The sequence below is a fragment of the Mastacembelus armatus genome, chromosome 17 (genome assembly GCF_900324485.2).
Source record: "Mastacembelus armatus chromosome 17, fMasArm1.2, whole genome shotgun sequence".
NCBI classification, from domain to species: domain Eukaryota; kingdom Metazoa; phylum Chordata; class Actinopteri; order Synbranchiformes; family Mastacembelidae; genus Mastacembelus; species Mastacembelus armatus.
In genome coordinates, this window is record NC_046649.1 from 10,219,735 (window position 1) to 10,245,030 (window position 25,296).

Consider the following 25,296-nt stretch of genomic DNA (forward strand, 5'->3'; position numbering starts at 1 on the left):
CCCTGCAAACAGGTCCTGAGCTACTAGCTCAGACAGGTTCATTCTGTCTTTTTTCTTAATAGCTTCTTAATAGCTTTTTTTTTCAGACAGTAAGTACTTACTGTCTGAAAAAAAGAAATTTAAAAAGCTATTAGGTCCTGTGCTTCCTCACCGGAAGGATGCAGTCAGTCCAGATTGGTAGATACAACTCCAGCACCAACACACTGAGAACACAAGCACTCCCCAGGGCTCTGTGGTCAGCTCACTCCCGTTAATGCTGCTGACATGTGACTACACTGCATCATCCAGCTCCACAACTGTGGTGACTCTCGTCAGCAATGATGATGAAGCAGCTTACAGAGAGGAGATGGATCTACTAGCAGTATGGTGTAAGACCAACAACCTTTACCTATAGGAAAAATTAAGGTTTAATTTGTATTGACCACAGAAGACACATGCCAACCATCAGCAGGTCCTTTGTAGAGAAGGTAAACAGCACTAAGTTTCACAGAGACCATTTGAGAGCATCCCACCAACAGGTATTACTGTCTGTTATGTTACCTCTGAATTCTCAGAACATCACAAAGGAAATTTCCAACTTTAGCCAAACATTTCAGTACACAAACATTAGTAGTCATAAGAATTAAAGCGAAAGATTGTGTAGTGTGGAATATAAATGAACGAGTAAATTCTTTCACAAACAGATTGAGGCACAAAGAGTAAGCTAATATATTTGTTGCAGCAAAATAACATCGTTATGAACACAATATTTTACCTCTCAGCCATAATGCCACAACCCATAGAGCACAAGAGAAAGTATTCTGTCAGATAACTGGGTCATTTTAATCACTATAGATTTATATATCCAGCAGAGTGTACTTGAAGTATGTTAGTACATTTTGAAATATAAATATAAATATATAACAGCATAATGTAGCAATAAACATAAAGATCAAAATGAGCCTGTGATACAGTGTGGGAAATAGTTCCACTTTATGTTGTTTCTCTTGATGTGCTGTTCCATTTATCAACTGCCACTTTCACATCCTCACACAACTAGACTTTCTGTCTCTATCACTTATGCATATGTGTGTGTGTGTGTGTGTGTGCGTGTGTGCGTGTGAATGCACACAGCACACATTTTATGTTTGACATCAGGTAGGTCATCAAAACTGCTACAGTATTGCTGCCTTTTCTATGTATGTGTGTACTGAAGGGGTGTCAGGGGTTTCCAAGTTAGAGGAAGTGAATTAGAAGTAGACAAATCGCTGTATCTATAATGTATGTACATAAAAGTTGCTTTAAATAAATACCCAAAGTTTCATGTGTGACTACCTACCTACCAGCAGCATGGTGAGCAGCTGAGTGGTTAGCACAGGTCCCTCACAGGAAGAAGGTCGTGGGTTCACAACCCGGCCTTTCTGTGTGGAGTTTGCATGTTCTCCCTGTGCTTGTGTGGGTTTTCTCCAGGTACTCTGGTTTCCTCCCACAGTCCAAAAACATGTATGTCAGGTTGATTGGTGACTCTAAATTGTCCATAGGAGTGAGTGTGAGTGTGTGAGGTTGTTTGTCTCTATGTGGCCCTGTGATGGACTGGTGACCTGTCCAGGGTGGACCCCTGCCTTTCACCCAGAGAGAGCTGGGATAGGCTCCAACAGATCCCTGTGACCCTGGTTAAGGAATAAGCAGGTATAGAAAATGGCTGGGTGGATGGAAACCACCTACCTATCTACAGGTGAATATGCCAGTCTTTGGTAGTCTAGCAACCATAAAAAAATCCAGTTTTGTCTGATTCACTTACAGCTTTTGTTTGTTCATATGAAAATGCAAGAGCTCTGCCATTCTGAAACTATTAAATTATACAAGACCTGCAAAAAGTTAGAAATAAAATTAGGTTTTTCTAGCCTCGTTCTCTGACCTTTTAAAGTCATTTGCTTTGACGTTTTTGATCCAGTATAGCCGATTAATACAATTTGAGAAATGCAGCCGTTACTAGACAAGAAATGCAGGAAGAATATGAGTCATGCATGTTCTCATAGAAGATTAATATAATCCCTGTTTGCACTGACCTGTAGTTCACCTGTGTTCAGAGAATAAGGCTGGGCAATCATGGCATTGGTCTCCTAGCTCTGAATAAGGAACATTCATCAGGGAAAGCAGACAGAGAAACTGATAGTATAAAGAAAGTAAATGCCACTGAAGATGTCAAAAAGTATTGTGCCATGTTCTGAGTGAAATATCTGTCTGTACAACAATAGGTGAAACCAGTTCAAACCCAGGAGATTGAAGCAACTTTGCTGTTCCACAAAGGTTTGATGAAAACAACTAAAATCATTACTTTCAAAGTGAAATACTCCGTTAACTTTTAATGCACGTTACAAGTTATAAAACATTGCTTCTAGTTTCACTTAGGAAGGGTAATGTTTCCTGTTTTTGCAAGTGACATACTCACGAGTGTAGCATCAGCACAAAAACTCTTGCTGTATTTATGTGGTAAACGGACTTATCTTCACTTTGCACTTGTAACCACAGTGCTAACTAATGAGATGGTATCGCTTTCATTTACAAGGATTTCATTTTCATTTTATCATTTTTCATAGAAGGATCTCAGACACCTGTGGTACCACGTTAACAGCCAAAAGGGACCCTCTTTGTATTGTCAAGCCTGCTAAGTTTCACCAGCATGCTTTGACATTTGTTTACTCATTACAGGAAACCATACATTCCCCCACCCAACACACCACATGGGTTAAAATCTACCGGCTCACACACCTCACATGCTTCAGGTTAAGATTATGCAAAGGAAAAACATGTATTTCACCACCAGTCACAGACCTTCAGTATAGGCAGTAAATAAAGGCAGTCATGTCAATAATAAAACTAATCAGTCAATAGCACAGTTAGATGGTAGAAATAGTGTTAAAATATATAAAACTTTGCTATTTCTCCTTAACTTATAGTCACTTGGTAAAAATATAATCTTAATTTAGTACAATCTCAACCCAGAATAAGGCTTTCAGAAAAATGCCAAAATTGGTTTCTGTGGTACATGGACTCTAGATATGCTGCCTGAGCATGTACCAAAATTATTTTTCTATCTGGAAATTTATTTTCCAGTGGTAATGACAGTATATGTTTCAAGCTAGCTACCAAGAACCAACCAAAGTGAAACTAAAAACAGTTTAAGTATTTTTAAAGATTGCTAATACTAATACTAATTAGTAGTAGTATAAGTATAATTAGTATAATTAGTAATACTAATACTAATTTGACGAAGTGTAGGAATCTGAAAAGGCTGGAGCTTATGATCTTTAGATACCAGAGTTTACAGCTAATCAGACACACAATCCTTTCTGATAGGAGGAAGATAAATCTTTATATTTCATTTCACACCATATAATTATTCGACTAACAGTATTATTTATTGGTGTGTACAGTTTTTGACCTCTCGTTGACTTCTGCTGCCTAAAAAAGAGTCTCATTACATCTTGAGGCTCTCTACGTAAAGGCTGAAAATAGAATCATCACAGCGGTTTTACAGACATTAACTCTCTAAAAGGTACTGAATAATATAGCTTCTGGTGTAACTGTAGGAAACTGTATGAATAAAATAAAAGTTACAAAGGAAGTCTGCACAGGAAATATGAAGCAGTGGGTGGAGGTATCTGCTCTAGTCAACGCCTCATGCAGCAGGGTGTTTCATAAACAATGTGCAGGCATATCTTTACAGAGGGTCTCCAGCTCTCCACTGATGGATACATACTGCTACTGCAAACCCATAAATAAAAACGACATGCTCTATTATTTACTTTAATATACTTTCTCGACGTCTATGGCAAGGTTGTATTTTATGGAAGAGCGCTATTTACCTGGTGTTACTTTTTCAGTCTTGATACTACTTTCTATATTTATAAATTTTGGGTGTTTTATTGATGGTTTACTCCGATGACCCCAGGTCTGACACACTCGGTGAGAATCGGTTGAATTTATGCTGCACTGGAGCTGAATGATGTAAAATTACAACTTCAAAGCTTTTGGTGACTCACAGATATTAAACTTTACGAGCAGATGTCTCTCAGGCTCATGGTTTTGTGCATTGAGTGATGCGTTTAAAGCTCCATCACTCAGGCAGTATTAACATAAACCATGCCAACCTTGTAAGAACTTAGAAAGTGAACTTTGCACGTAACAGAGATGGAGATTATTTTACAAGCTGCTACTGTGTTGGGAAACAAAATCAAAGTAACTGCAGCTGTGTCACTTGATTACCATGTGACTGGTCTCTGGCTGTTGCAGGCAATAATAGCCTACTAACAGAGGGACCTGACGGAGCCACAGCTGCCGGGCCACAGAGGGGTGAGTGGGCCTTTTGCCGATCTGCTCCTTCTCTGTTTCTGTGTCTGCATGACAGAACTTGCTTTTGCATCAAAGTTAGTGCCTAAATGGACAGATTTCTTGGCTACTGCAGGGGAGCAGAAACAAGCTGTAAATGCCGTCTACTGTTCAGTGCTGGGCATGCGGCATATTGGATTGCATACGGTGATATCATGGGCTGATAAAACCAAAACAATCAGCTGAAAGATGTTAAAATGCTGCATGTATTTGAGTGTAGAAGCAAAGATGGTTAATAATCCCATGTGGGTACAAGGAACACCTTTCACATTAGTCACAATCATTCACTTTTTTGTTATCATCCATTCACACCCTATACTGCATAGTCTAGTTGGGGGTACAACGGGGCTGGAGCTAATCCCAGCTGACCACCACCCCACTGTTATCATAAGAATTTTTTTTTTTCATTGCTAATGTCAATATGTACATAGCCTGTATGGTACTGTATTGCTAAATTAACAATTATTTTTTACTAATATATTTTTGATTTGTTACACTTTTTGTAAAATAATTTTCACACTTACACACTTTACTTTTTTAATATTGCTATTTGCATTTTGTACTGTCTTAGTGAGCTGTTTTAACAAAGTGAATTTCCCCACTGTGGGATCAAAAAAGCTTTATCTTATCTTATTTTATCTTTTATATTTACTTTGAAGTAGAAAGAGAACAGGCCACTCCTGAAAACACAATGCAGCCTTCATGCACCAATTAGTATTTAGTAAAAGGAATTAGGATTTTTCCATGCTATATAGTACAGAAAAGGTCAAAAAGGTTGAAGACTGTGAAAAATCTTGATACGGCTTAGTTGCCTCCATTTTCTTACTTTCTGTTGCATGAGCTGAGGATTTGTACCAGCCAAATTGAAAACGCAAACCCAAGGAAACTTGAACAACTCTCAGATGACTTCACATGACCCTGATGTGTTCAGTCCTGATACGCCCTTCTCTATTAGCTCACATAAAAATCTCTTTGTTCTTTGTGATGATTCACTACAGCGTATGAGATTTGTCAAGTAGCACTTAAGCACACAATATCCCTCTCATTTAAGCTCCCACAGACTCACTGAGAACACACACTGAAAATAATAGTACAGCAAACCAAATCACAGCAGATAACTAAATATTTCACTGTACTGAGTCATGGATCCCAAATCAGAGACCCTTTTATACACTTTGTGAAACACAAATTAAAAAGATGTCAAAGGCATGAAATCAGTGCATTGCCACACTGAATGTAAATCAGGAAACAGCACTTTCATAGCACTTTCACAAGTACTTCCACATTCAAGATGGAAAGTTCTGTTAAGCCTCAAACTATGGGAAAACAAATTGCAGTGTTTTTCTCTGCAACTACAATTCAGTTGCACACAAACAGCTGTAGACAGTGGTTTGTCCAGTGTCCATCTTTTGGTTTCACAAAGCACAATTTGCTTTAAATAAATACCCAACATTTAAAGTGACACGTAGCCTTTATAAGAAAATATAAACTGATATTGAGATTAGATGTATGTGTTCACATACATTATTTCAATTAATTTATGTGTCATTACTCATTTCCTAAACTAGTAGGTGAATAATGTGTAAACTTGTAATATTCGCTCCTTATTTATGTCATTTCCTCATGTTACTTTTTTACAGCGTTACCAGTTTTAAGGATTTAGGGGGCACAGTCAAACCAAGCAGCTTGAAACACCATCATATATCTGTTATAGCAGATGATTTGATTCAGTGTAGATGCAGGGGATATGAAAAAAAAAAAAAAAAAAACAGACCAGGCACCTGCTGCATGTGGATTACTGGCACATCTATGTGGGTTTGTCTATGTGTGTGAATGATGTCTTCTTTCCTGCCACCTGTCTGTGTAGTGATGTTGCTTCTCTTAGCCTGATTCGACCTCCTGCAGGTTCATTTCATAGCAGAAACTAGAGATACAATTCATGCACAACAAAAAGACATGGTAGGTATGAAAGGAAATATGATTTACACTTATTAAATCAAAATGATGAGATCAGTCAGGTCCAAATGTGAATTTTGATTGATAAACAAAAAAAAATAATTTTTAATTGTCAATATTTAAGTCAAAATTCATGAGCCAAAAACATGTGCCTCCTTAATTTTTGTTACTTTCCACTAAATGCTAACTTTAGCATGTTAACATGCTTATAATACCTGTTAACACTAATGTTTACCAAGTATAATAATTCAAATATGTTCATCAGCTTAGTTTACCTTAATGATATGCTGACATTTGCTATTTAACACCAAAGACAAGATGCAGCTGAGCCTGATGGAAAGTATTTAGTCAGAAAGCACAAATGATAATTCTGACCTAATGAAAGCACAGCTACACACAAACAGGCCAATCCCTTTGTTAATGCAAATGAATTATGTTTTGAAGTAAATCCCTCTAGCTAAGTATTTTATGTAGTAGTTCACTGATAACCGGACAAAGATAGGCCAGTGCCATGCTGTCAAATACCAAGAGTTCTATACTGGCATTTTTAACTAAGAGCAATCTTATCACTATAAGTGACACTGCAAAGAAAAAAAAAAATCCAAGACTGAGACACACAACAATGGCAGAGCAAAACCAGACTGTGCCAACCACAGGGCTGAAAACAAAGGCTTGAAACCAAAGCAGGGGAATAACTGTTCTTATTATAAGTAATTTTGAAGAAGTTATAGGACAAAAAAACATATGAAAGTGAAGATGGTTGGATAACAGTAACCAGTGAGTGACCACATTTAATCTGCCTACACACTTAATAAGGCTTTAAGCAGAATTTTATGGTTACGTTAACGTCAGCGGGAGTTTACAGCAAGGGAACTGTAATGGCACATCTGGGGCATTTCCTTAAACTGAAGCTGGTACTGCCCAAAAAAATCTACACATGCATTGAAAATTCAGATAATTCAGGACTGGAACTAGATTCCTTTTAATACATTTTTTGAGAAATGCTTTATTTCCTCAAGGCACATAAACCTTTGCCTAGAGTCAAACTTTACCACTCTCTGACAGTCATAGCTGACTGCGAATGTAAGGAGAGAGAGAGAAACGTCATTTTAGGCAGCAGATATACTGCATATGTACTTTAAGCCGTAACAGATTTTAGTCAGGGGACATGATTAGAGTAAAGTAAGTAAATATTTTAAGCCCTGAATTTTGCAATAAAATATGTGAAAGACAAATGTTTGCATCTTGTATTTATGAAAACAACTACTGCTTTCTGTGCTCCCTTTATCTAAGAAAAAAACAGTGCTAAAAATTTGAGCATTAATAGAGATCAAGACACTCCATATATATATATATATATATATATATATATACTGTATATATATATCTAAATGACTTTAAGCAACCAAAATGATGGAACAGGTAAACCCTTATTCCTGTGACCCATCAAGCTCCAAGATCTGTGTTTATATAAACTCAAATTTTCCATGCAATGAACTCATAATACCTTAAAGTGCTCAAATTTCACTTCTGTCATCAATTCAAAGAAGTGACACAAGCATGGCTTTCATCGTCTTGTCTTTTGTGAAATGCAGTTTTGAAACTGGTTTAAACAACAACAACTTCCTTCACCGTAAATCTATGTACCTTTTCTTTCTGGGTAACAATCAATGTATTAGTCATCAACAAGTTGGTGCCTGCATGTCACTACATGCAAGATAACTAAATGTACTATCTCCAAACTCTTAAATATCCTTGTAAGGGTTCAATTCAACTGTTAAAAATAATAAAGTGATAAATCTGATTAACAACAGAGTGCAGTGATATGAACAACCAGAAACCAGAGAAGAAACAGGAGAAAAGGGAAAAATACAGGTCTAATAGAAATACTGCCCAAATCTCAGTGCTTTAATCAGATCACTGGTATGTGCTGCAAACAAAGTAAATTATACAAAGTTTTTCTTTTTTTTATACTTCAAACTTTACTCAAACAGCTGATGTTTACAAAGAGTGTACAGACTTAAAAGCAGCCTTGCACAATGGCCTAACGAAAACTAGAGACAACGGTAGCCATGAAATGGGCTTAGCTGAAGGTGTCTGCACACCACATCCTCCTGAGAAACTAGATTTGGAATCCTCTACACACACAAAAAATAAAAATCATATATTTCAAAGCATTTACACAGGTGTTAAAGTGAACCAAACGTCAGTCGAGCCTTGTGTCTTATTTGGGATCAATAACCTGATTACAATGCTTATTTGTAACTACCTTTTATCAGATCCACAATAAAATCTACACTTAGTGGAAGCCATGTGTCAGAGCTGCTCCTAAGTCATTTTTTGCAAGTTTTAGTCAAGTCTCAAGTCCCGTATATTTTAAATGAGGGTCTCTTACAAGCCGTCCACACGGCTTAGAAAACTGCACGATATTATTTAAGGAATTTGAAGCACGAACTGCATTGTCATCACTCCTTTATTACTAACAGCAAGAGCATTGATTAATTGTTTGGTATACGATCGTTTCAAACAAGCTATTGCGATGTGATATGAAAACAAAATCAGGTAAATGATGTACATAAAAGTATTTACTTCATATGCTGTCTTAACGTTTAGAAGTTAACTCTGAATGCAGGCCCAGTTTGTGGAAGTAATGCGTCTCTATTGTATTGTGTCTCTGATCTTGTGACATATTTTTGACAGTCATGGTTTGGAATGACATTAAGGTTATCAGACATTTTCTTAATGTTGATAAACACGAAAAAAATACAATGATCACAAGTCACACATTTAGAGGTCAAGTCAAGTCCCAAGTCTTTTGCGGCCAAGTCCAAGTCCATTTCTCAAGTCACTTTGTATGTGTGTGTGTGTGTGTGCGTGCGTCTGTGAGAGACATTAGTGAGACTTAAGTTCAAGTCCCCATGTCTGCCATGAGCCTACAAAATACTAAATGTCCTGTGACAGGACGTTAAAATAAGTGCTTTTTGCTTAAAATCATTTAGTTTCTTTCTAATCATTCACACTTGAAAGGGAAAGCAAGTCTCGAAGTTTAAAACAGGATGTTTGAAAACCTATCAATATAATAAATATAAATACATCTGAGTTTCTCTACAGACTGTGAAAAGGACAAAAATAGCTTTGTTCTCAAATTTGATGCACTCGCATAAATTAAGTATAATAACATTAACAACCGTTATAATAGACCTTTGGCCCTTTGACATGTAAGGCTTGGGCCTCTAAAACCTGCCTAGTCCTCTAGCTTCACAGTAGATGAAATGTTGATGCTCATAGAAGACATGCTAACACACATGAAGTGACGAGAACATAAAATCTGTTGAAAATGACCATAAGACATTATCTCCTTACAACTCAACACAGTTCCTGCTTCATCAAATTGATGGGTAAAAATGTTATTTAATCAACAGCTGATTGGCTCTATGTGTACAGCTCTGCTTCTGTTAAAAAAATACACACACCTCAAAAAACAAGGCATCCCTTAAAACCTTATCTCAAATCCTAATTTCCTCCACTGCAACCTATCAACCTATCATAAATCATGAAATTAACAGGAGTCAAGAGTAGGTTGTGTTTACTTGACAGCCACTAAATGTGCTGTACAGAAAAAGAAGACATTGTCCGCCAGTTAGATAGTCCAACCTTTTCCATATTTAATAATTCATTGATGGCTTCTTCCTGGGAAGAAGGAAAAAATAAATGCAGGGAGAAAACAATCTGCAGTGAGCATGGTGACAAACAGAGGTCTAAGAATGTTATACAATGCACACAAAAGTTCTTTTAAGTCCCAGCCGTAGTTTATAAATACAAATGGAAGAAGAGGAGCAGTAGCCAGAAAACTGAATCCAGACCAGGAGACCTGGAGCTGTCTGTGTTGAAAAGAGGAAGAAATGGACGTCACTCCATTATGGCTCGGTAAATGACAGGCTCGATGTAGTCCTCTCTGTATCGAGAGTTGATGACCCGTTGCCTTTTCGAGTTCTGTTTGACTTCGCTCTGTGTGAAGAGCTCGAAACGCATGTCTGACGCCACTGACTGGGGACCAGGCAAAACATGAGAAACAGAAATTAGCATTTGTTGGACCCACAGTTCTCAAACACAAACATCTCAGACAACCAGCTAAAAAAAAAAAAAAAAAAAAAAAAAAAAAAAAAATTATATTTAGCTTAACACTTTAAATTACCATTCGTGACTTCACTCGTTTGGGCAGATCCTCATTTAGAGTATAGATGTCTTCACGCTTCACACTGATTTGAGACCCATCCTCAAACTCGACCTGAGTGTACGCACACACACGCACACATTAAGAGAAACCATTAATACACAAAGTGTGGATTCAGATTTACACTATCGAGGATGTATTTGAATGGATGAGTATGGCATGACATTGATGTCAAAACTAGAGGGCGAAAAACAGTGATAAATATAGATCTGCATGTTTCAACATTTGTGCTTGTGAACACAAATGTGAAATTCACGCACAGAAAGAGCTGCATATATGCTTATCATAATATCATGCTCAAACAGTGTTTGTTTCCCTCTATCAAATGGAGTTTGAGCGTGAATTTATAATAAAAATATGTGCAGCTTTCTGTGCGCGAATTTCACATTTGCGCTTACAAAAAGGATATTTGTGTTCACAAATTGTTAAAAAGTGCAGGTCGATATTTGTCATGTTTTCGCACCTTCTAGTTTTGACATTGATGTAACACCATAAATGCTGCCTTAGCCAGTTTTTTCATTACATGGCAATTTAAGCACTTAACTCACAGGCTCCTAATAAAATGTACTTTTAACCACTCAGATCTGGTACATTTTGAGGTTTAGGGACACAATTCATCACCTTCTGGTTTTAGCAACAACATAAATAACCCTTTTATATTATATATGCATATCACAGTGCATTGAGCCAGAACCAGAGAAAGATAAGAGGAGGTTTACCAGGTACATGGGAATGGAGTGTGATGCTACAAACTTCCCTCCATATATCAACCCATCTGTCCACCGCACTTGAACAGCCTCACCTTCAGCTGGTGGGCCGAGATGGACACAGTCACGGTTCTGTAAATGCATCAAAGCAGGTGGTGAACTCAGGCTTAAGTCTCTCTAAGTTTATCTGTCAGTCACTACACTATGCAACAGTGGAGAAATTAAAATTTTAAGGACGTTTGAAAGCAATTATTAACCTCAATGTCTTCAGGGAAGAGGTTGTCACTATATGACCCGTCGTCAAACACCACCTCGTAGAAGGTGGCAGTGGTCAGTTCCAGTAGCTCACTGTGATAGTAACGGCCGTTTTTGTACTTGCAGATCACCTTCTGCCCCACTGCCAGCTCCTGCATGGAAGACTTGTTGCGCTAATAGACAGAAACTGAGAATTACTCCTTGAAGCTTATCACTCCACAGCGCTATCTCCCACAGGCAATTGCTTGTATCGCAATAAACAGCAAGATAAGTCTGTAAGGATTAGTCTACTGTGGTGGTTACAACAACATTTGGTCAGTAATATGTACACTATAAATTCTGCAGTTCTCTCTGGCTTGACTGAACAAAATACATGCATAAAAACTGATACTAAAAAGGTCCAGACTTACAGGTTTGAGATATGTGACAACAGTACAAAAAAGAAACCTTCACAGCATTCATCTACGTTCAGTGAACATGATTTTTATCTCTACACATCCCTTGATGGGACCAAACCGATGTTTGTCACCACCCAATTAATGAACCAAAGTAGCAAGAAGATTTGTTAAAGTAAAAACACCTGTGGGCATTTGACAGCTGAAAAAGCAGTTTCTCAACTATCCTAAACCAGCTACAAGTTAAGATGAAAGGCTAACTAGACAGTCTTCACAAACATCCTGCTTTTCAATAGGACAGAGCTCTCAAGATGCTGGAAACTGGATGCTGAAAATTATACCAACCAGCCACATTCTGGCACAATAACAAATGACAACAGAATTTAACAGATGCTGCGATTAGAGTGGTAATGATTTATCTGCCAGTGAACACACACAGCTGGAAAATGACTAAAGATTAATGAGGAGGGTAACTAGTGGTATTGGAACTTTTCAAATAATGGCATTTCAATGAAAATTAGGAGTGCAAATGTAAAATTTGGTGTGTCTGGTGTGTGGTTAAGATGCCTGTTCTAAACTGTCTCTTAGCGGTTTATAAAACACAACTTTGGTATTTAAGGTACAGCCTCTGTCTCTGCTTGCTGTGTTTCTGTTTGACTGAGGATGGGCCTCAGCAAGCAACCAGAATACAACTTTTGCCAACAAAAGGTCTAAGGTTTAATTAAAATTAATGTCAATTCAATGACTAATCTGATACTGGATTCAGACTGGATACAAAAGCACATTTTCAAAACCAGGTTTTGTTTGGGCCAGCTGGTTATGCCACCTTCCTCCTGTAGAATTGACCTGCTGCTTCAATGGTAGCCACCTTTTTGTTTTTTACAACCTATTGTTTGACATACAGCAGTTAATAGGCCACTTGTGGAATAAAATGTTATGGGAAGATCAAAAAGTCATGTGTTGACAGACAGAAGCACTCTCAAAAGACGAGATAGAACAAACTTAGCTGTTTCCCAAAAAGAAGGATGTCAGCTTTCACAATCAGGAGTAATATGTGTGAAAAGTGAGTGAATTTGTCTGTCACATCTCAATAAGACCTAATTAAATTACATGATCTTTTGCTTCTACGTCCCTAACTTCAGCCATACTATTTTTTTTAATGTTACCTCCGGTATGACAGGTGCCCTATGTCTGTGACAGGTGATGAAGACGATGAACGGCCAGTCGTCTGGGTGCATGAGGATTCCAGCTGCCTGAGCGCAGGTGGGGTGAAAAGCTGTGGAGCAGCGCCCATGGGAACATTGCACACAGCAGCCTGTCACTTCCCTCTTTATCCGTTTCCTGCAGTACACACATTTCTACCGGAGACACAAAGACACAAGAATGGGGAATATGAGCCAAGAGTTGACGTTATGTAGCAGGTTTAAATAAAGGATGTACGCAGGAAGGAAAGGAGAGAAAGGAAGCAAGCCAAGAGCGAAGGATGAGAGTGAGGAAGAGAAAAAAATATCAAAGGGAGTAAAAGACGGGCAGATCCAGGCACAAACTGGAACACAGATATGAGATTGGGAAATTACACATCTTCCTTTTAATAATTTAATAAGGTTTTGACATCATGCATACCTATTTAGAAGTACTGCATTATTTCCAACAGACTGCTTTCACTTGGAAAGCACATTACAGGCTGTCCTCAACATTAGGGCAGCCTGTAATGTCAATCTTTCAAGTAAAATCAATTCAAATCAGAGAAAAATCCAGACTTCCTTGCTGTGCATTAGTGCCAGAATAATTAGAAAGTCACATCTGCTATGCAGCTGAAATGGCATCTTTTACTCAGCCTCCAAAAAAGCAGAAGGAGAAGTGAAATTAAGCTCAGCCAACAGGGGCCAAATCAGTTTCATTATGGCGAAATGCGTGTCCTCAGCCTCTGTTTACCAGAACCCCATCCGTCAAACATGCTTGGCGGTGGGAAAAATAGGGCCATCCCAACATGACATGAGGAGAATTAGAAAGGCATCATGACACGGGTCAGACACACAAACCACAGTTGGAAAGGAATGCTTTCAACCACACAGGCAACCACCACAAAGGCAATGCTGCCTTTACTGTTGGTCTAGAAATATTTCTAATCAGAAAATTTAAAAAGAAAAGAAAAAGAATAAAAACACTGCAAAGATGAAAGTACAGTTTACTTTCAGGATTCTTGTACATCAAGTCAAAAAGGAATCACCATTACATCTAATGATACAAACCATGTCCCCAGGCCTAAATCACTATAGTGTTGTCAATCATACACGACCCCACTGTAAGTTCTGCGAGTCTTACCAGTCTAAACCGTGGCAGTGGGATGGCAGAGAGGTCAATGGGGCTCCGCTCAGTGATGTTGACAAAGCGCGCTTCCAGCACCGTGATGGCACACAACACATGAACCCACCTGTGTGAAGAGTAAACACGAAATAAAGTCAGGACAAACAGTTCAATGTCCAGGGTGGACTGTTTCTACAAATTTCAGCACATGCATTCAGAAACACAGAAACCATAGAAACCATCAAAATCTATAACTGACTAAACCTCAAGCTTTCCCAAAGCAAAGATCCCCTTAAAGCAACAATGTGTTCAGGAAAGCATATGACAATAATAACCCCATGAAAAACCATGTTAGTGGAATAACCAGGATTATAATCCAATCGTTAAAGATCCAGGGTATCTGCACGTTTCTAAGAGCTAGATTTAAGACTTTTTAAGACCTTTTTAATACCACGCTGAATGAAATTTAAGACCAATTTTGTAGAAATAAAATAAAACATCCCACAATACAACCAATTACCATAACACACTGTTTATTGATATAAACTGTTTACACACCGTTTGATTTATTAAAACAAAAATAAAATGCCAGGTGTTTTCCGACAGGTTTCCGCAGCCGCTTTGTCTTATTCACACCGCATGTGGGTCTCCAAAGCTTTCATACCCATTGTTCCGAGTTTTACATTTTTTTGCACAGCCTGCACCGGTCCTCGAACACGTTGCCACTAACTGGACTTAACCACGGCGCAAAATTAGGGTTTTGTAACCAATTGTCATTAAATTTACATTTACCCATGGCAAAAGACTAATGCTGAAACTTTCCCGCAGCTGCCGGAAAGCGTGTGTAAACTCCCCTCAAACGCGTATTTTAGTTGGTTCCGCCTATTTTGTTCTGCGTAACAAATACGCAAAAGGCTTTCAAATTGATTTCAAGATGAAAATAAAATCTTCTTTATGGGGTAGATTTCATTTTAAGACCTTTGAAACGCGAATTTAAGACATTTTAATGCTAATTAAGGCCTTAGTTGTATAATATGGAATTTAAGACTTTTTAAGGATCCGCGGACACCCTGAGATCATTCTTGACTGTGGTACTACAAAGTCAGTAAGTGGCCCCTCCTGAATAATATTCCATTTTACAATACTTATATAAACCACAAATGTACAACACAAAAAAGGAAAAACTGCAATGCTATAGTCCAGCCTGTAGTAACTGTAGGATTCATATAAGATGACACTAAGATACTGACACATATTTGACAGAAACGGTCACATCTAAATATATCCCGCACTGTCAGGAGCCATTCAAGACAGCTGACTGATAGAACTGTTATTTCTTTAAACAGACACTGACTTACTGTGCACTCAGAGATGAAGTTTAACCACAAATTGGTTGTGCACGTGAAACGTGAAACATGCATGTACATGTTTGCACTTAGCCCGAGTGGCTCAACCACCACATGAATTTCAGCAATAACACACTGAAACAGGCTACATAGGTAGCAATCTGCTGTGTAGCAGCCAGTCACATTCACACTGCCTGGCCTGTTTCATAAACATCATAATCCTCGTTGAGTATTTTCAGCAGCTTTTGGCTGTGAACATGATGGCTTCTAAGTAAAGGAACAGATGCTTATATGACCTCAAATGTGACACTGTGTAAGATCTCAAATTCAAAAAAGTATATGTCCTCCTCAAAAACTGTACAACTTCAGTGCCGACTATGACTTGCTAGCATTACTCACTTGTCATTGTTTGCTCGCTGTAGAGCTCCACCCCTGAGGGAACAGAGGCAGCAGTCCTAATGAAAGAAACACACAACAATGTCTGTTAGTTTTGAACACAGTAACTCTGGGAGTTTCTTTGTCTTTTCACCTATAATCTGAATGTTAGAACATATGATGTTTTGCTTTATACTGTTTATAGTGTAAACTGATTCTAATGCAGTCAAGCAGATACCCACTGCACAACTGGTATGGCCAGAAACGCCTCACAGCATTTTCTTCCAACCTGTTGCATGATAACAACATTTAAAACCTGTTCCAGTCTGACACTTCTTTCTTCACATCTATTACGCAAAACACTACAGGAAGAACATTCAAAATGTTACAGTAAACCTTTCACACAAAGTTGATTCACTCAGTACTCAGGAGATATCATATCGTTGATGATGCAGTTCTTTGCCACGTCAACATGAGAAATAGCTGGAGTTCCTTTGAGAAAAATGGCATTAAAACAAAAAACAAAAAAAATTCTTAATATGCTTCCAACATCTTTCAGCTCACAGATTCTGTATGACATGAAAGATGTATGAGGTGTCACTAAGAACTATATAGTGAACCATTGGTCAAAGGTGTCTGTGCCAAAACTGGGCCACAATTTTTCATCTATTGTTCTGAGCAGACAGGTCTGCTGAAAGCAAAGGAAATTTAAAGATAAATTTTACAAACAAAGTTGGGGAAAAATAAAATTCCACAAACAGTGACACGTAAAGGAAATTCACTGTCTCAAAAAAAGGAAGTGGCACTACAGATAACCATGTTTATTTAACTGTGGAAAAAGAAGTGGAGCTGTGAGTGTGAATGCTATAAAACACTAGTTCAGTACAAGCTAACTTTGTGTTGCTGCTCTAGTGTTTTGGGGTAAAATTAGAAATTACTTTTAGGATGGAATCAACCTCATTTATGTGCATGATATCTCCATGTGACATGCCTGAATGTGTCTGAATTGGCGCATTAAAGTTCCTCTTTCATGTTTTACACACTGGTCACAGTGAGCGGTCAGCCACTGGCACTGATCTATCTGGGGAAACTGACCATGTAAACAACTTTCTTTGATCTAAATTATTGGTCTTGAAATAGTGAGTATCTGATGTAGGTATCCTAGTCCAATTAACTAACCTCGTTGGTGGCATCAGCCTCACAGCGGGCACACAGCCAGTCATCTTGCTCTGCTTCCTCCCTTGTCACACCATAACAACCTGAACAGGAAAAGAAAAGAACATGTGGTCCATTCATTGATCCACTTATTGTTTCAGATGCAGCACACACCTTGTGGTTGTTACTTTATTATTTATTAAAATCTTATCCTATCTTATGGAAAGGGGCTTACTGGTATGTACACGGACACAGCACTGAGCACAGCTGATCAACTGACTGGTCCCGTCCTCTGCTACATGAGGGTTAGACAGCTGTCCCTCCCCACTATCGTTCGTCTTGCTGCTTTGTGTGTTAAAACACATTTCTGGAATGAGTGGTTTGGACCACTGGCGGCCTCCTGAACAGTTCACCAACGTCATGCTGGAACTCCCACTGGGGGACTCAGACTTGAAGTAGGAAAAATAATGAATAACCGGTAAGTACCAAATTAATGTACCATAGTGTCAACATAATTCAAACACCACTGACTATAATGTCAAGCTGATAACTTTAGTTAGACCTAAAGGTTTATTGCTATTAATGCCAAATAAATGTAATCTTAGACAACTGAGATCTCACTGAAGGTTGGTGTGAAAGGATGGTAAAAACTCAAATATCACAACTAAATTGACAAAACCAGAAAATGCTTTTAGTTATCACCTGATGGTAAGTGTGGAAGAGCAGACAGATGGAGCAGAAGGGGGCATGCTTGCCCATCATCATGTTATACTCCCTCTCTGCCTGAGGGTTGTAAGGCTGACACTGCCAAAGTTGGGTTAGTGGCTTCGCCCACTCCTCTTTCTCCTCTTGCTCACCCTCCATATCTATATACACATCTGCAGGGAAGATGGCAGGATCCGAAACCAGAGTGGCAGTGTGAACAAAGATGGTGGTGTACAGATCAGGTTTTAGAAAAAATAGGTGCCATGATGAAAAAAATAAAAGGTGAGAAATTTAAAATTTCATAGGAAGAAAAATGTACTGCCGTAAGAGTAAGTCAAAATGACATAAATGTATACTGTCAATAGAGTGCTCTGTATCTGCACATAACATACTACTACATTATGAAAATAAACTGTATACCTTCATCGCTCTGCACCTCTCTGATTAGAGGGTGGTGACGAGGTAGCTTACGGAGCTGTGCCTGCTGCTTCTTCACCACTGACTTGCAGTATGACTGCTCTTCCGCCACCTGCTGGAGAAACAAGTATAGCAAAACAAAACTTCAAAAACAAAACAAGGATAATAACATATATGCAGCCATTAACATACATAACATCAGTTGCCATGACATCTCCCTGCAATAAGGCATATTTGGAGCTCTGTCTGGTTTGTATACATTAAGTTCAATCAGGCCTTTACTGATTTGGTTACAGCTTTTATTTACTTACATGATGAGTGTTCACCTTCATCTCATGAATTGGTTCCCTGACAGGAACGGTGTCTTTCAGAATGATAATGCCACTGTCCACAAGGGGGCATTGGTTACTCTGTAGTTTGAACAGCATGAATAACATTGATCACTCATGGCTGATTTTGGAATAATGCCTAATATATTATGTATTCAGGGACCAGAGACGACATCATGAGCTGTTTTGTTAGTAGTAATTAATACTAATGCTAAGTTTAAAGAGATTAGTATGCAGACACATTATACAAGAAAAACACACCAGTACAGAGCCACCAAAAAGTCTTATTACTTTTTTATAGTACCTACATTCAAAATTAAGCAAAGACATCAAGTATAAGATGTATTAGCTCAACAGAAACGGCAGTGCCTGCACCATACTCAACAACATAACCGGTGCTAATACAGGTGTGATGTCTTTATCAGTAGCATCTGTGATGTGAATGTCAAAGAGAAAAACACAAACCTTTCGCTTGTTATTTTTGGGAGCTTCCAACTCTGGAGATTGTGGTTGAGTCGGGGAGGAGGCAGAGGTGTTGATGGGCTCCACTTCAGGCGTCTTCACTTCAGGCGTTTTCACTTCAGCCTGAGCCACAACAGGCGCTGACATTTTGGGTTTGTCCTCCTCTTGGTTCTGCTCCACAGGACTCTTCGCTTGCGATTCATTCCGTGCTACTTTGGTAAGAATGACTTTAGGTTCTGACTGTGGCTCTGTACTTTCACACTTTGGTGCCTGGGGGGAAGACTGAATTTGTGTGTGTGACAGTGTGCAGGTTTTGTGCTGGAGATGACGGGGTTGATGTTCTCTGGCATAGCTGTGCACCTGGAGCTGTGTGTGAGGTTGCCGTTGTTTTTCTAGAGTATAGCTGTGCACTTGAAGAGTGTCTTTTGGACTCAGTGTCCTGTGGAAGAGCAGACTGGCTACCCCCATTTTGCGTGCAGGCTGGGCTGTGGCTTCTGTCCATGTTGGTGCTACTGAAACTGACACGTGCCCATTTCTGGCCTGTGATTGAGATGAGATTGCAGGTGCACGGGTCTTGGTATAATGAGGAGGACGGCCTCCATCACTGTTACTTTGGGTCAGGCCTCTATGAAATGGATCCATTAAAGTGAGCTTGGTTGGCGTGACAACCAACTTTGGTGGGCCTGTAAATTAAGCAGAGGTCTGTCTTTAGAAAGTGATGGGGAAAACAATCAATATTAGAGGTGTCTTCCCTGCAGGAAATGAGAACAATTACTCACATACCTTTATTTCTTTTGCAGTCTTGCAACATAGCACGTGGCGGGATAAGGCTTAGCCTTGGACGTTTCCCATACTGCCCTTCATTTTCTTCATCTTCATCTTTGGGAACAACCTCCTCAGGCACCTCCAGACACACCCTGTGTCTCTTGGTCTCTATCCTCTGGGTAGCACTGATGGTTTACCAAAGGAAGACAAGTAGCAGAGATTGAAAACAGAATACCTTGATAACACATCTATTTGTTTTCAATAATCAGGGGTTTGTACAGAACACTTAATTTACTTGTCTTCTTCTTTACATTTTAATCCATTTATGAAAAATAAAACACAAATATATAAAAAACAGACAACTCTGCTCTGTTTTCTTCATTTTAATTTACTCAAAAGAGAGAAAAGTACCATAGTGACAAATTATTTGAGTTGCTTCTACTATTGCTTAAACCACAAAAGGAGGCTGTGGATGTTTTTAGCAGCCATTCAAATGTCAGTTTCCAAAGAGGCCAGTATCTTTCATCAAAGCTGCTTCTTAAGCCCCTTTTCCACCAAAAGAACTTGTGAACTCACAACTAAACTGGTTGTGCTTTTTTTTCTCCCAACTTTCTATCGCTTTTAGTCAAGAACCAGAATCTACATAGTCAATGTATCTCTGGGGGGAAAAAAAAAAAAAAAAAAACAGTAAAAAGTACCAACCGCCTCTGCTTGGGAAGCTCCCAGTTACAGGTTGGTAAGTTCCAGTAGAAAAGGAGCTTTATATTGTCAAATACCTTCCAAAATTCCCTCCCTCCAAAGATTTTCAACTTTGTATAGCCCGACAAAATGAAATTTGCCAACCGTCACAATGTGATCAGTTATGTAGTGGTGAGAACACTGAAAACATACTGGGTTTAAACTTAATGTGTACTACACAAGCAATATTCTAGTCCAATACTATGTTTATATTGCAAAATATGTACTACATTTCACTGTGTAATCGATTAAAAAATAATAATAATAATAATAACACACACATATTAGGCTGTTCCTTTCTGTAGTAAATGACCTACCTCTTCCTCTCTCCATCCTCCCCACAACTCTCTACAGAGCTACTGTTACTGTTGCTGGTGATGTCATTGAAAGAGTCCCCTAGAAACTCCCTAGCCTCCGGGGTGGGCCGTGAGTGGTCTATGGGTACCACATCTCGCCCTGCAAGCCACTGTTCATAGCGACCCGGCTGGAACTTCTTCACAAACACATCCATGGAAATTTTTACCATGTCTTTACGGCATGAGCACTACAGAGGGTAAAGACATAAAAACACTGACTTAAACGACAAATGTAACAGCAAAAATTATTGCAAGTACTGTACATCTATAAACATACAAATGACTATATGAATGTGTATGCATATATTCTTGTTGAAAAATAACATTTGATTCAAATTAAGTGTTGTTTTCAATGCTCTCATTTGGAGGTCCTCACCAAAACTGCTTGCTTCCCATACTCAATCCATCTCTCTGTTGCAAAGTTGGTGGATTCTGCACAGTTGAAGCCATGGTTGAAACCAGCATGATAGGCATAGGGGAAAGTTACCATAAACTCACCAGCCTCCTGAGTAATCTTAAAAAGATTAATAAAATAATTAGTAAATGAGAAATACATGCATTTGAAATTCAAATGAACACATTTCTACTCATACTTTTTCAAACGGGATGCCATATTTCTTGAGTATAGAAGGAGAAATGAGCGTCATCTTGTGCCTCAAAAAGGCCTCACAATTTTGGGCACTACCAGGAAAGAACCCTATAAGAAGAAAAAACAGATGTTGCACTGGCATAGATAATTAGGACACATGAGACTTCACATTATTTTAGAGAGCTTTATGCTAGGCAGACATCTGATTAAAATATTCCACTGGTGTCATACCTTTAGCCAAACGCTCCAATCGTTTCCCATGCTCTGGAGGAACACAATACCTGCAGAGAGTCAAATGAGTCTACTCACTTACACTAAACAGATACTGTGAATTGTACATTTATCCATCTGCTCAAATAGCTTTAATTTATCGTAGGTTTTCTCATCCAAATACAAGATACATCATAGATAAAAAAACAAACTAATGCCACCCAGTGCTGTGCTGTGGTAGTCAGCCTATTTTAGCTAAATGGTTAACTATATGGTCTACCTATTGCGTATTACATAAGACCCTCAAATGTTATACATTATTTCTTGGGATTGCACAATTTTTGATCTTGCAATTTGTATACCAATTTCATTTTTTGTTATTTGAATATACTAATTATTTAATAATGTGTAATTGAATACCAGCTTTATTTCTGTATCAGATTAAATTAAAAAAAAAAAAAAAAAAAAAGGAGTCAGTGTCTTTACCATGATTTCGGCTCCCCAAAATGTAAGTAGTTGATACTGTAGAGATCCATGTCTTCGGTGTGCCATGCAAACGTGGTCTTCCACATTCCAAAATACAAGTAGGGTGTATTAACACCCTCAATAGTGATACCGCTGTCATGTTCAACTGTATCCAAAATGGTGCCTAGACGGCATATGTTCCACTCTTTGACTTCCTGCAGTAGTAGAGCAAATAACACAATAATAACAGATGAAAGCTGAATCATACTCTTCAAGTGGTGGTAAGCATCAGCATGGTCAGTTATGTTATCATGTCAATAGGTACACAAGGAAAAAGAAAATACTAATAATGAAAATTCAAGACAGCCAGGACTGTCAACTCACAGGGTCGTACAGGGTTCCATTAACATCTGCCCCATATATTGGAGGGTTGAATGTTACATTCTTCCAGTACTTTCTTTCCAGTTCCTCAAAGTCATCATAATGTGGACTACAGAACCTATGAACAGCATTAACAGTTTATGACTACCAAAACCATAAATGAAAGTTCAGTATCACAAAACGTGTATTAGGTTAAAGAAACAGTTGAGATTATTGAAATACATAATAAAACAAATTTTATAATTGGTGAAGGAAAAATAGGCTCAAGTGTTTGTGCTTCTCACTTGTCACTGTTGGCAGTCTTGCGGAACTCTTTGACAGTCATGGCCTTCTTCTGAATGTTGTACTGTGTGAAAAGGCCTGACTGGCCTGTCACCACCTGCTGAATAGGTGCTGGTATCATCAAATCATCTATATCATCATAAGACTTCCTAGGCTTCCATTCCTTTGGTGGGACAATCTTGAAGGAGGAAAGTGGACAATGAGTTATTGTTTTTTCAACACTGTGATTAACTGTGTTATTAAGATTATTCACCTCTGCTGCTAAAGAATGCATGTTTGCAATGCATGTTATTTAAAGAACAGATCACCCTTTTTGTCTAGATAATTTATGAGATACAGACCCAAAACCTACTTTTATAATAGCCATCATAAATTATGACATAACTGATGACTGTAGCCTTGTTAGATTTTAATATTTGCTCTGCATTTTTGCCACTAATAAATAGGATTCCACAAGCACTACAATGAATTTGAACATAGCGTATGTAAATACATGCTCAGTATTACTTACTTTGGCCAGGCCTGCTTTATGTGCCCCCTGGGACTCTATGTACGCAATGTAGCGGCTGAAGTTCTTGAATTCCTCAGCAGAGGGGTAAAAAGTCATGATCCCCTTGGAACCATGGTTTTGGGAAACCATGTCTGATGCCATCCCAGAACTCAATGGCAGCTCCTGAACAATTAAAAAGGAAAAAAAATGCTGTTTTTTGATATGATTTTGAGATTTACCATAATGAAAACAACATCCCTAAGCACCTGTAACTGCCTTTTGTATCTGGGCCTGCACCACAAAGCCCAACATGAATTATTGCATTAGAACGTATGGCTAAAAATAAAAATACATAAAATAAAACAACAAAATAATATTTCGCAGAAAGTAACCATCACAAGATATGCATGTATATTTCTGCATTTTAGTCTGGATAGGGTTGGGAAAGCTACAGCCGCACCTGATTGGCTGAGACCTCGTCTCTAAGCGTCTCTTTAACTCGGCCCGACTGTGGATGCTTAGCCAGCTAACGTTAGCTCGAGTGCTAATGACACATAGCTCAGTCTAATAGCACATTCAGCACAGCACTGAAGTCCCATTTATCCCGGCTCTGACCAAGTACCGATACAGGACTGCGAAAATCAGAGCACACCACTAACATAAAACTTGCATTCTTTTCTGATTGTGTCAAATGAAAAGGAAACAATAACACGACAACTAGCTACTTCACGTTAACACCGAAATGGGATGTGACTATTACCCGAATCACAGAATCCTCCAAAGCGACATTACATCCACTCCAGCTCATTCGTAGTGTGTTGTTAGCAAACTCGAAGCGGGACAGCTTTAAGACAGCTTATTGTAAGATATTCCAAGTTATAAAATTACAACTAGTTTATTCCTTAAAGCAACAACTGATAAGAATTACAGATAATACAGACACAAACTACCATCCGCCAAGTCGCTAATGTCTTTTCCAGGAAATAGTCTGCACCCGATCCCTACCATCGACATTAGCTGTTGAGCAGTTCCGGCTAGTTCAGCTCTCCGGATAGCATTGTGAGTTAAGAAGCTAACATTCTGGGATCACCGTAAAATAACTCGATATGTAATTACTTACCACCTCTCCCCGGGTGACTCAGACGCTGTACCCGGCGATGTAAACACCCAGTGTTGGACAAAAACAACAGCTGTGGAGAAAAGAGAGAGAAGACAGCTTGCTAACTAAGCCCCCTGTGAATAGATCACTGTCCTCCATTACCGCTTGTACGCATGCACGCGCACCTCGGATTTTGTTTACCACAACACGCATGGGACACGCTCAGCCAATCAGAGGGCTGCTCTCATGTCCCCTCTTCAGACGGATAGAAAGGTTTAAAACATTTAGTCACTTGGACGTACACATGTAGTTAAGTATTAACCTCTTATTCATTGTCTTGTATTTATTCTGATTATTAACATTATAACGAGCGTAAACCGTGTCTAGTTTTTTTCAGCACTTTAAATTTAAATGGAGAGAGCAGGTTAGTATACTGAGAAAATCACTGGGTTGGTGAAAAAATATCTCGCAGCATTTTGGAATATAGTTTTCATTGTTTCAAACACATTAAATGAATATGCTAATATTTCAAATCAACTAACTATGCTTACTGATATCAAAATGTCTCTAATGATTGCACACATAATATACTATGTTTAGTAAATTAGGAAAAATATCTGATGTTACTGGGCAGCACAGTGGATTGATGTTTAGCACTGTTGCCTCACAGCCAGAAGGTTCCTGGTTTGAAACCCATCAGGGACCTTTCTGTGTGGAGTTTGCATGTTCTCCCTGTGCTTGTGTGGGTTTTCTCCAGGTACTCTGGTTTCCTCCCACAGTCCAAAAACATGTATGTCAGGTTGATTGGTGACTCTAAATTGCCCATAGGAGTGAGTGTGAGTGTGTGAGGTTGTTTGTCTCTATGTGGCCCTGTGATGGACTGGTGACCTGTCCAGGGTGTACCCCT

General features: G+C 38.7%; 1 protein-coding gene across 4 annotated transcripts; it reads right to left on the reverse strand.

Moving 5' to 3' along the window:
- Nucleotides 1-8,205: 8,205 nt before the first annotated feature.
- Nucleotides 8,206-24,551, reverse strand: kdm4ab (lysine (K)-specific demethylase 4A, genome duplicate b). 4 transcript variants are annotated; one of them, XM_026313103.1, is made up of 23 exons: nt 24,411-24,551; nt 23,312-23,473; nt 22,803-22,978; nt 22,522-22,636; nt 22,159-22,352; nt 21,694-21,743; nt 21,467-21,570; nt 21,250-21,387; nt 20,835-21,061; nt 19,798-19,964; nt 19,018-19,697; nt 18,535-18,633; nt 18,227-18,335; nt 17,804-17,979; nt 17,337-17,550; nt 17,126-17,205; nt 15,971-16,026; nt 14,244-14,352; nt 13,085-13,276; nt 11,526-11,696; nt 11,281-11,400; nt 10,523-10,615; nt 8,206-10,374 (listed from the first exon to the last, which is right to left on the reverse strand). In XM_026313103.1, the coding sequence occupies exons 2-23, from the start codon at nt 23,450-23,452 to the stop codon at nt 10,237-10,239; spliced, it is 3,549 nt and encodes a 1,182-aa protein (XP_026168888.1). In that variant the 5' UTR covers nt 23,453-23,473; nt 24,411-24,551; the 3' UTR covers nt 8,206-10,236. The 4 variants fall into 4 exon arrangements, with proteins under 4 accessions (XP_026168888.1, XP_026168887.1, XP_026168890.1 ...); XM_026313102.1 differs by having other exon boundaries at nt 18,227-18,338; XM_026313105.1 differs by lacking the exon at nt 18,535-18,633.
- Between the last annotated feature and the right edge of the window lie 745 nt (nt 24,552-25,296).